At 39.1% G+C, this 12544-nt stretch overlaps 1 protein-coding gene across 1 annotated transcript; it reads right to left on the bottom strand.

The window, feature by feature from the left end:
• Positions 1-1412: 1412 nt before the first annotated feature.
• Positions 1413-9671, bottom strand: LOC131936670 (trichohyalin-like). Its single transcript, XM_059293708.1, has 6 exons — positions 8397-9671; positions 6805-7092; positions 5432-5665; positions 3867-3938; positions 2819-3238; positions 1413-1789 (listed from the first exon to the last, which is right to left on the bottom strand). The coding sequence occupies exons 1-5, from the start codon at positions 9375-9377 to the stop codon at positions 2855-2857; spliced, it is 1959 nt and encodes a 652-aa protein (XP_059149691.1). The 5' UTR covers positions 9378-9671; the 3' UTR covers positions 1413-1789; positions 2819-2854.
• Between the last annotated feature and the right edge of the window lie 2873 nt (positions 9672-12544).

Consider the following 12544-nt stretch of genomic DNA (forward strand, 5'->3'; position numbering starts at 1 on the left):
AAAACAAGCCATTGAAAGAAAATAATTAAAAAATGCATCGCTAGTATAATGGAAGAGAATCTCATCTTATAAGATCTGGCTCTATCAGTGTACATGGGGCATTAAATGTCTTGTGAACACGCTTTTAGATAGACAAACAGAGGCGTCACTAGGCGGTGTGCAAGCAGTGTTTCTTCCAAACGTTTTTCTCCGGGGGTGCACTTGAAATTTTCGGGGGGGGGGGGGGGCGGATAACAATTTCCGGGGGGCGGACACTGTCAAAAGTATATATTTCCTATGTAAATTCCATTTCGTTCGTGCCCCCCCCCCCCCCCGAAGAGATGCCTGGAAGAAACTCTGTGTGCAAGGGGGTTGCAGTGAGTGCCCTTGCCGCTCCACCCATCCCCTATAAAGACTGATATTGAAAAAAAAATCCCATTTCAAAATGTTTAACATTTTTTAGGCTCCCATGTGTAGTATTGGCCTGACTGTTTCCGTTTGACACTGCGGGTATTAGATCTTAAACTCACTGAAATATTTTTTTCTGGAATTTTTATTTCATTAGCAATTGCTTGTATCAAGAATAAAAAAATTGCATCTAAAGCCAGATACTCGACGCCACCATTACATCAAATTTTAAGAACCACTTCCACATGCATTTGCAAACTGTGAGGACTTTTTCTTTAAAGAAGACTGATAGAGCTATACAAGATAGGCCTTTTTGAGCAACTGATACGATACCTGTTTAATTTTGAAAAAAATGATCACGATTTCAAAGTTAGTACAAAATAAAAACAGGTGGAGAGCAAATTTTTAAAGACCAGAAAATAAAATATCAACATTTTTAAGGTTCATCTTCTAAGTGAAACAAATAATATTACCTTTATTTAGCGTTGTTTATTATTTGAATGTATAAATTATAAATTATTCAATGTATAAAACTGGGTTAAAAGGTAAAGAAAAATAGTACTTCTGAAATAATGCGCCTACGATAGACAAAAACTCAAAAAAACAATTTATTTCACACAATTTGTCCTAGATTAAGCATTTTAAGTAAAACACCAGGAATTCTCTGGAAAAAAATACCTGTTCTTTTAACAGTTATATTTACCATTTGTAAAATTCTCGATAGAATTGGAATTTCTGAGAAAATAGTTTAGTGATAACCCCTAAGAAAATCCTCTATTTACTGACGTATTGTCTAGTCATTGACGAATTGTCTTGTCAATGACGTGTCTAGTCAATGGCGTAACGTGATTCGTCGTTTAGTTAGAGATGTATGGTCTAGGTATTGCCAGATTGTCTAGTCTATGACGTATGGTCTAGTCAGTGACGTATCGTCTAGTCCGTGACGTAATGTCTCGCAAAAAAAATAACGTTAATTCACAGTATATTCTCGATAACGAAAAACCAATTCATGTATGAGTGGCAAACATTTATTTTCATAACAAAACCAAACACGCCGCATACAACATAGCGACCCCGTCAGAGCTCACTATACGAAGCCATAACATCTTGCTAATGTTAATGTAGTCTTCAAATTCGTTCTCCATCCATATCACGCGTTGTATTGTATATAATCACATTTCACATATGATTTCACTTCGTCGGTCCATTAATTTTAAGTCTCGTCGTATTGTATGTTGTATAGCTGACAGGAAATAAAAATGTATATGAATCGTTAAAAAATAATAAATGTCTAGTATCCAGTCCAAAAATATAAGTTGAAGTAATTTGTTTTCTTTATCAAGATAATTAAATGAGATGTAAGGCAAGTATCCACAGTTGTCTTGTTCGTTGAAGTCTGTTTCTGTGAACAAAATATTAAAGAAATGTTTTAGTGAACGGAAATTTTAAAATTCAACGAACAATCTTCCCATTGTAGAGAAAAGTGGAAAAGCCAATTAAACGTGGAAACGATTAGTTGTAAGTGAAGCGTAAGGTGGAATGTCGTGGACCCAACTTGAAGGAATCGACTCTAATCGAGTACGATGGTGCGTAGTGGTTGCGTTCCCTATGCTACACAAGGGGGTTAACAAGAATGAGGATGATGATGATGATGACGATGATGAGGATGGTAAATCTCTTCCTTTCCATGACGAGTGATGATATTTGGGGTGCGGTTGTTTAGATATTACGGGAATCAAGTCAGGTCCCCATTAAAACTGGGTGGGCTCAATGACTTAATATTATACACCTAGCCACTTTTATTTTCACTGAATCAAGTCAGGTACCCATTAGAGCTGGGTGGGCTCGATGACTTAATATTATACACCTAGCCACTTTTATTTTCACTGAATCAAGTCAGGTACCCATTAGAGCTGGGTGGGCTCGATGACTTAATATTATACACCTAGCCACTTTTATTTTCACTGAATCAAGTCAGGTACCCATTAGAGCTGGGTGGGCTCAGTGACTTAATATTATACACCTAGCCACTTTTATTTTCACTGAATCAAGTCAGGTACCCATTAGAGCTGGGTGGGCTCAGTGACTTAATATTAAACACCTAGCCACTTTTATTTTCACTGAATCAAATCAGGTACCCATTAGAGCTGGGTGGACTCAGTGACTTAATATTATACACCTAGCCACTTTTAGTTTTACTGAACAAGTCAGGTACCCATTAGAGCTGGGTGGGCTCAGTGACTTAATATTATCAAACCCAGCCACATTTTCTTTCCCTGTCTCGTCTTGCACCAATCAGAATAGGATGGGTTGAGGGACCCACTTCCAGATTATAGTTTGCTCCACCCTTCATCCACGCCCTCCCAACCCCCTAGTATACCTAACACCAAAGCTAAGAATAACTAAAACAACCTCACCGTAAATCACTCACCATTTCCCTGAGCTGTTACGCGCTAGGCACCCTCCCTTACGCTACACTAGAACTACTTTTAACCGGCTTCGCCTGAACAGTACTAGAACTTCTGTTCAACGCTTTCTCCTCCGCAATAGCCCTCTGCTTCTCTTTCTCCTCCAGCTCCTTCGCTTTTCTCTTCTCCTCTTTCAACCTCCGCTTGGCGTCTTTCTTGGCGATTTTCCGAACGACGTACGCCCTCCAGAAAGACTGGATGACGTTCACGTTCTTTTCTAGACGTTTCTCCTCCCGGATTTTCCAGTCTTTGCGAATGCGCTGTTCCCGCCGCTCTTCCATGATGCCGTTGTACTCCCGCTCCAGGTTGAAGAACGTTTCCTCGAGTTCCGCCAGAACTTTCTTCTCCTCTTCGTAAACGAGCTCGATGTGTTGATATTCGTCCTGTGTGGGAACACCATTTGTATTTATACGGCATGTGAAAGTTTTATAAGGCTGCCTCTACTTTATTGTTTACACAAGAAATAAAATTTTAAATCGCCGCTTCAACATTTTTTTAGGCAACAAATTAATTTTAAAATCGCCGCTTCTAAATTATTTTGTAGGCAAGAAATTGAATATTAAATGGCGGCTTTTCAATTATTATTTTTTTCTAGATCATTTGAACGCAAGAAATTAAACTTTAAAAAGACGACTTCTAGATTATGCAAGAAATTAAATTTTAAGTAAACGAAAACTCTAGATTATTATTCGTTTTCAAACAATAAATTACATTTTTAAATGACGGTTTACTAGTTATCATTTTTTTACATTCGAAATCAAATTCCAAAATGGAGACTTCTAAAGGCGCAAATGGATCATTTTGATGCGCTATCAGAATTACAGTCGTCCACACAAATCAAATGTGCAACCATCTTACCTAGCTACTCCAGACTATGTAAGGGTGTTAAAGATTAGCAACTCTCCCCCACCCCACTCCCAATACCCCCTTCAAATAGAGACACACACACAGATCAACTTTAAAAAAGCAAGAATAATTTGATACTGAAAAAAAAAAACGATTGGTTCTTACTGTTTTATCGTTCATTTCTGCGTCGTATCTCTTGATCATGTTTTCTAACTCGTTCTCTACCTTATACTTTTCCTGTAAAGTTGACAACAACAAAAATATTAAAGTCTGGTAAAAATCTATGCAAGCAGCGAAGCAAAAAGAGATGGAGAACTCTGAAACAGAGGCGTAGCGACCCTTCCCGGCGTCCGGGTACAAACTTTCTAATTTGCATCCCCCCCCCTCAAACTTTCAATTTACACCCACCCCCTCAAACTTTCAATTTGTTTTTCCAACCCATTTTGGCGCCCCCCTCAACTGCAAGTTAGAATCTAAACACCATCCTTACATATCTCAACTGCAAGTTAGAATCTAAACACCTTCCTTACATTTCTAAATTGCAAGTTAGAATCTAAACACCTTCCTTACATTTCTCAACTGCAAGTTAGAATCTAAACACCTTCCTTACATTTCTCAACTGCAAGTTAGAATCTAAACACATTCCTTACATTTCTAAATTGCAAGTTAGAATCTAAACACCTTCCTTACATTTCTCAACTGCAAGTTTAAATCTAAACACCTTCCTTACATTTCTCAACTGCAAGTTAGAATCTAAACACTTTCCTTACATTTCTCAACTGCAAGTTAGAATCTAAACACTTTCCTTACATTTCTTAACTGCAAGTTAGAATCTAAACATTTTTCTTACAAATCTCAACTGCAAGTTAGAATCTAAGCACCATCCTTACATATCTCAACTGCAAGTTAGAATCTAAACACCTTCCTTACATTTCTCAACTGCAAGTTAGAATCTAAACACCTCCCTTACATTTCTCAACTGCAACTTAGAATCTAAACACCGTCCTTATATATCTCAACTGCAAACTAGAATCTAAACACCATCCTTACATTTCTCAACTGCAAGTTAGAATCTAAACACCTTCCTTACATTTCTCAACTGCAAGTTTGAATCTAAACACCTTCCTTACATTTCTCAACTGCAAAGTAGAATCTAAACACCTCCCTTACATATCTCAACTGCAAGTTAGAATCTAAACACCTTCCTTACATTTCTCAACTGCAAGTTAGAATCTAAACACCTTCCTTACATTTCTCAACTGCAAGTTAGAATCTAAACATCTTCCTTACATTTCTCAACTGCAAGTTAGAATCTAAACACCGTCCTTACATTTCTCAACTGCAAGTTAGAATCTAAGCACCATCCTTACATATCTCAACTGCAAGTTAGAATCTAAACACCTTCCTTACATATCTCAACTGCAAGTTAGAATCTAAACACCTTCCTTACATTTCTCAACTGCAAATTAGATTCTAAACACCTTCCTTACATTTCTCAACTGCAAGTTAGAATCTAAACACCGTCCTTACATATATCAACTGCAAATTAGAATCTAAACACCATCCTTACATTTCTTAACTGCAAGTTAGAATCTAAACACCTTCCTTACATTTCTCAACTGCAAGTTTAAATCTAAACACCTTCCTTACATATCTCAACTGCAAGTTAGAATCTAAACACCTTCCTTACATTTCTCAACTGCAAGTTAGAATCTAAACACCATCCTTACATTTCTCAACTGCAACTCCATCTCCCTGTTCTCTCTGCACTCCGCTCTATGTTTTTCCTCCAGAGCATCGATCTCCTTCTGAACCAGCTTGGTCCGCTGCTCGCTATTCTTAGCACAGTTGAACTCGATCTTTTCCGAGTTGGCCAGTGTCCTCCGAATAGCCTCGTTTGAGAACGATTCGATCTGAGTGAGGTCCATTTGCAGGTTCTCTATCAGGATCTTCTTCTGCTGAAGCTGAGAAAAAAAAAAGGGGGGGGGGGGAGGGCGTTGAGGGGTTGAATAATAAAGGATATTTTAATGTAGGATACTTGCTAGGTTTTCTATCAGAATATTTTTCTGCTGAAGCTGAGAAAAAAAAAAAGGGGGGGGGGGCGTTGAGGGGTTGAATAATAAAGGATATTTTAATGTAGGATACTTGCTAGGTTTTCTATCAGAATATTTTTCTGCTGAAGCTGAGAAAAAAAAGGGGGGGGGGGGAAGGGCGTTGAGGGGTTGAATAATAAAGGATATTCTAATGTAGGTTACTGCTAGATTTTCTATCAGAATATTTTTCTGCTGAAGCTGAAGCAAAAAAAAGGGGGGGGGGCGGGGAAGGAGGGAGAGGGGAGCGGCGTTGAGGGTTTGAAAAAAAAAGTATATTTTTGATATAGGCTACAGCCGGGATTGCTTTCACAATTTTTTTTTAGGGAGGGAGGGGGTGGCACTTACAACTTCCTGGTCGGGAGAAGGAGGGGGGTCGTACTTTAAATTTCCTGGGAGAGGAGTGCGGACACGGGGTAAAGTATAAAGTATTATTTTCTATATAAATGTATTTATTTTTATTTCGTCCTATGTCTATAATATTAAGAAAAAATATGCGTATTTTTTAATTAATCAGCGAGGTATTTCGAGCAATGAATGGGTTAAAAAAAGGTTTTACAAGGCAGTCCATGTTATTATATCAGTATTCCCCGTATATCATGTCCCTTCTTGTGGTGGCTTCACAATACTCACAATTCCCACATTTATTATGTAATTGATTAGCAAAAATAAAATAGAAAACTTTTCGTCAGTGGCGTAAACAGAGTGTGTTTGGTGGGGCAAATCAACCTCCTCCCATATAGGGGGGCCTTCAAATTAATAGTTGTCTTACGCCATATGATATTTGTCTTGGTGAGTAGAATACCCCTCCCACAAGCACTGGACCCCAAAATGAAACTTGTCTTATGCTATACGATATTTGTCTAGGTGGGTCAGAATACCCCCCTCAAACTCCCAAAGCATGGGACCCCCCAAAATGAAAGCTGTCTTGCGTTTCATGGTACTTGTCTTTAAACCCCCACCCTCCAAGACACACTCCTGCCTACGCTTATACCACACATCAAACTGTTCACCTCAACCTCCATATCTTCCACGGCTTTCTTGAGCTCGTCTTCTAACATGGCGATGTACTTATGCGTGATGCCCTCCCTCCGCAGGATGCTCTCCAGGTACTCCTTGTTCTTCGTGTCTTCCTCGGGCGAGACCATCATCTGCGCCTTGACCAGCCCACCCAGCTCGTGAAGAAGATCCAGCAGAGCCTCGCAGTTTTCAGACCGGATGCACTTGTGGCTCTCAAGGGCTTTGGCGGCTAGGGGGTTGGCGATGTAGAGACGGAGGATGTTCTTGAGCGAATGGCACACCTAAAGTGAGGGGTTTTTTTTAGTGGCGTCGCAAAGGGGAGTGGTGGGGGCGTGACAGACTAGAGGGTTGGCGATGTAGAGACGGAGGATGTTCTTGAGCGAATGGCACACCTAAAGTGAGGGTTTTTTTTTAGTGGCGTCGCAAAGGGGAGTGGTGGGGGCGTGACAGACTAGAGGGTTGGCGATGTAGAGACGGAGGATGTTCTTAAGCGAATGGCACACCTGAAGTGAGGGTTTTTTTTAGTGGCGTCGCAAAGGGGAGTGGTAGGGGCGTGACAGACTAGAGGGTTGGCGATGTAGAGACGGAGGATGTTCTTGAGCGAATGGCACACCTGAAGTACGGGTTTATTTTTAGTGGCGTCGCAAAGGGGAGTGGTGGGGTCGTGACAAACTAGAGGGTTGGCGATGTAGAGACGGAGGATGTTCTTGAGTGAATGGCAGACCTGAAGTGCGGGTTTATTTTTAGTGGCGTCGTGGGGGTGGCAGACTGAGTTATTTGTACCCGGTGAGGTTCAGGTAAAAGAAAGTTCTCTTTTCGAGACATGCGGCTCAATGTGCAAGTGAAGTGGAGTTCATCTATTTCTGTAACGGCGCTTAATGGATAGCGTGGTCAGCACTATGCCTAAGGGCTTTTATTTTCCCTAACGTGAGTTAGATACCCATCAGAGATAGGAGGACTCAATCCATACTACTGACTTGAACCCGGGACTTTCGGGTAAGCAGTCTAACGCTCTACCGCTAGGCCACGCCGTCCCGTCCAATCAAAGTCAATGGCTAACTGTAAGACTATTTTTCTTTATAACCATAACAAACTGTATATGCATTTCATTTATAAATTAAGGTAAAGTTAAATTTATATCTTTTTGAACGTTTTTTTCTTTCTTGTTATTGAATTTGGTGACTTGATTTAACGTCTAGCTAAAATATCATGAGCTACTTATGTTGTGCTTAATTCAGCTAGACATATAAAAGAACTGTGTAGGTACCTAATCAGCATACAAAAACTCTAATGCTGGAATTACTTTGCTTTTCAAAATTAATTAAAAAATAAATCTAGAGCTTACAATAAGCCCGACCATAAGATCCTAAAACCAACACTCAACTTATTTTTTTTAAAACTTGAACGTAACTTTGTTCAAGCCCTTAACATAACCCTTGTTTGAAACATAACCCTTGTATGTGTAGACCTTATTTGTCTGATATTCACTTTCCGGCTGGACCTATATTAATATTTTACCCCCTTCCCCCCTCATGTTTACTCAACAACAACAAACGACATGACCTACAACCACAAGACAACTAACCGTCGTGGCGATGAGACCAAGATGGCGTACCGCCTCCTCAATCTGCGGCTCGTAGATGGCGATGGTCAGCTTGATGTCCGAGATGGTGTTGTTCTCGGGCAGCTCTATGTACCTGCTGGCCCGGGAACTCGTGCTTGATCGATTGGACGATCTCCTCGACGGGACCTCGTCGTCCACGGCAAGGCGCTTCTGGTCCTCTTCGCTCTCTATGCTGTCCTTGGAAACAGCTTCCTCGTCTTTCGGGGTCGTCTTGCCGGATGTTTTCACGTAAGGCGTGTCTGAATTGCTGCTATCAAGCTTATTGTCGTGCTCCGTAGACGGTTTTTCTTCCGAAGATGGCTTTTCCTCCGAAGATTGTTTTTCTTCGGATGGTTTTTCTTCCAGCTTCTCTTCAGTGGATAAATTCTTGTCGGCGGTCTGCGTCTGGGTTAGATCACTTTCCGTTACCTTCTGCTGGGAAGACTCCAAATTCCATTTGACCTCGCTTTCACGATCGAAATCATCTTCGGCATAGAGTAAAGGGCTGTCGAGGAAGAAATCGTAGAAGGCATTATCTTGTTTCGAGTTTTCTACTTTTGCTTCCATCTGTTCGTGGAGAAACCTGATCTTCTCAATGAGTTTCCGCTTTGTGTTGAGAAGCAGGTCTACGCGGGATCGAGCTTCGTGGTACGCGTTTTGTATCTTGTAGTGTCGTTCTATCGCGTTCGTTAAATCAACACCAAACGGAAACCGCAGGCGGCAAATTTGCTCCATGATGTAGGGCAGAGCCGTGACGATTTCTACTTTTTTTATCGTTTCTTGATACGCAGCAAGCACCTTGCTTACTTCAATCGTCGGGATAAAACGCTGGAGATCTTTCTCGATCGGGTCCAACTTTACATGAGATTTCTTCGGAATTCGGATGTTGTATTTTTCGGAAACAGACGTTTTGTGTGAAGAGAGAGACCTAATCGAGCCGGTTACGTGTACAGTTTCCGTCATGGTGATAAATTATGGATTACGCATATGAGTGTACTACATCTAGATTCGAAAATCTACATCCAGATCTAGTTTTCTAGATCGAATATGTGTGTATTTGTTTACACACAATACTACAAAAACTCAAGTTTTTGTTTGTAGAATCTATAAAAAGAATGTCTGTCTAAATAAATACACACTGTAAATATATTGGTAGGCTAAACTGTCAAGGGACTTTCACATCGATAAAATTATTCATGGTTTTTCTCCGAGTTTACTGTTTGTATCGTTGTCATTGTTTTTTTAAGTTTAATGTCTTAAAACATCCGGGTCAAAATGATACCAAATATTTCATTGGTTATTTTTTTCTGTATCAAATGATAGGTCTCGCTTTGGTTCGGAGAGTACAGATACGATTTTCTAATTTTACGCCAAATGCAAAAGTTTGATGTGAAAATCATTTGAAACAATAAAAGAGATAAACGATATGACAGTCTTAAAACTATACTTTCCCTAAATGTGTCTGATTTAATAGACTTCCTTTAAAGGTGTCGAGTTAATAGACCTCCTATAAAGGTGTCTAGTTAATAAACTTTATTTAAAGATGTTTGATTTATTAGACTTCCTTTAAAGGTAGCTGTTTATTTGGTGAAGCTTGTCTATAGGCTCTTATATATATATATATATATATATATATATATATATATATATATATATATATATATATATATATATATATATATATATATACGCGTTAACCTATCAGGGATTTCTTTCAGGGGGGGGGGGCTTAACTTTTTTGGAGTGGGGGTGGAGGACACTGGTTAAAGTAGCATACATATTATATGTTGTTCTTTTCGTCCGGGGTTGAGGGTGGGGTTGGAGGGGGCGGTGGATTGACTTTGTGATGCCTCTATCCCCCCCCCCCCCACATCCGGACCAAGAAATGCCTGAAAGAAACTCTGATCCTATCTACCACCTCGTCGTTTGCGCTACCTGTCATTCAGACGAGCACACGGAGTATTAGAGCTCTCTTCGTTCGCCTTCACGAAAGCAAGGACTACAGAGAAAAAGGAAACGACGACTTCAATTGTCCCACTTCTATTCTCGTTTTGACTAATGGTTCGTTTTGACTAATGGTTTATAAAGGCCATAAAATGTTAGGGGTTAGGATTGAATTCGTGCCTGTTATTTCTTGAAGACCATAGAGGCTTTTTTATGTTGGAGTCGTTTTTTTTTTAAATCCAACATTGTAAAACTTAAATTCTTTTTTAATTTTTAGTCTAAATATTTCAACCAAAAGTAAATGGTAAAGTTCTGTTTCAGAGCAGATTGTCCATGAGACAGATGAAGTAGAGTTGTCGTACATGTTTATGTGACAAGCGTCTATCGCCAATCAGAGCCGGGTGGGCCCCTTCTCGTGAACACAATTTTAAACTTGACCACACAACCAAGCCGTCCATGAATCGATTAAGCGTTGTTCTTTAGGCATCAGATTTCCTACAGGATGTAGAAACCCGTCTGTTTGTTCCTAGTTTTTCTTTGGTCTTCTTAATGCAGCGTTCTATATCTGGCTAGAGTAAATGGGAGACAACCCACAGGCAAAACCCTATGTAGAGTTAAGAAGGGAGACAACAAAAAACACAAAAGATTTGGTCGAGTTAAGATGGGAGACAACCAAAAACAAAACAAAAACTCGGTATAGAGTTTAGATGGGAGACAACCGACGAAAAATACACAGGGTACAACTATTTGGATTTGGGGTCATCCATAAATGATGTCACGCTTTTTTTGACGATTTTTACCTCCCGCCCCTCCCCTCCGTCACACGTCGTCACAAAAAGCCAGACCCCCCCCCCCTAAAATGACGTCCCACCTCAGCCTACAACCTCCCCTCAAAATTGCAGTTGATTTTTTTTTTTAAAACATCGATATTTTTCTAAAATCTTGTCTTAACTCTGTCAAATAGAGTATTTTGATCAATTCCTTTTACAATTTATTAAAACAGTTTTCTAAAACGCGAAATAACGTCTAAAATTGGTTTTCTTATAATTCAAAAGTGTGACGTCGAACCATCTGAATCCCCCCCCTCCCCCTCATCACACACCATCACAAAATTACGGACCCCTCCCCCCTACGAGTGTGACGTCATTTATGGACGACCCCTTGTGTTTAACCACTAAACCATTCAACCTCCCCTCCCTTCACAATTTATCATTTATGATTGCAATCCCAGGTTAAATCAACGTACCATGTCTAAATCAACTCTTATTAATTAAATTGCGGTGAATCGAGCCAGCGTCAGATGCGTCAGATTTGTTTTTTCCTCAGGTCTGTTTGTTAACACCTGCCTTTCAACCTATGTGTAATATATATGTATATATATATATATATATATATATATATATATATATATATATATATATATATATATATATATATATATATATATATATATATAAGATCTGCAGTCAATCTTTTAGTATAATCCCATCTAGTACTAGTTACCATATATTATATCATAGGTTCATCTATCAGTCATTTATGGATTAACAAGGGCAGATCATGACGGAGGTGGAATGTTTACTACTGGTCTACCAAGAACTAAGATCAATGTAAGAAATAAAATCACAATCTGTACTTGGAAATGTGCGATCACTAAACAGGTGGACAGTGCTGCATGTTGCAGAACTATTCAGAGCAGCTGAGAACAAAGACAAATAGTAGAAAATTATGAGAAAAATCAACTTTAGTGCCCCGATGACTCCAACTAGGGTTAATGGTGATGGATTAAGTTATTGAATAGTCTTATCAATACTTATCATATGATATCCTGAATCATGTTATGATCTTGTCGGAATACATTTGAATATGGTTTGAATCAGCGTTCTTTTTTTTTTTTTTATTAATTTCTAACTAAACAGCATAAATTAAAAACAATACAATAAACTAAATTTTTTTGTTGACTTCAGTGACTTTATTTCCAATACCTTTGTTCAAATTTATACATTTCTTTATGGATACAATTTTTTTTAGCTGACTGTATTTTCTATGTAGAGGAACAGTCACAGAAATTTTAATTTTAAAATTTAATTTACATTGTCAGGAAACCAAGCAATTATTCTGACAAATTTATAGTACTACATAAAAAGAGCAGGCATTTTTATTTTACCGGAGAAAACACTGCATCG

The sequence above is a fragment of the Physella acuta genome, unplaced genomic scaffold (assembly GCF_028476545.2).
Source record: "Physella acuta isolate Inbredline_101_S28 unplaced genomic scaffold, ASM2847654v3 ptg000183l, whole genome shotgun sequence".
Taxonomy (NCBI): Eukaryota; Metazoa; Mollusca; class Gastropoda; family Physidae; genus Physella; species Physella acuta.

Excerpts from the sequence above, each read along its gene's own strand:
- LOC131936670 (XM_059293708.1), bottom strand. The coding sequence starts at position 9,377 with ATGACGGAAACTGTACACGTAACCGGCTCGATTAGGTCTCTCTCTTCA. Across the intron at positions 7,093-8,396 it reads TTGGTCTCATCGCCACGACG|GTGTGCCATTCGCTCAAGAA; the intron begins GTTAGTTGTCTT and ends CCCTCACTTTAG. Across the intron at positions 5,666-6,804 it reads TGGAAGATATGGAGGTTGAG|CTTCAGCAGAAGAAGATCCT; the intron begins GTGAACAGTTTG and ends TTTTTTTCTCAG.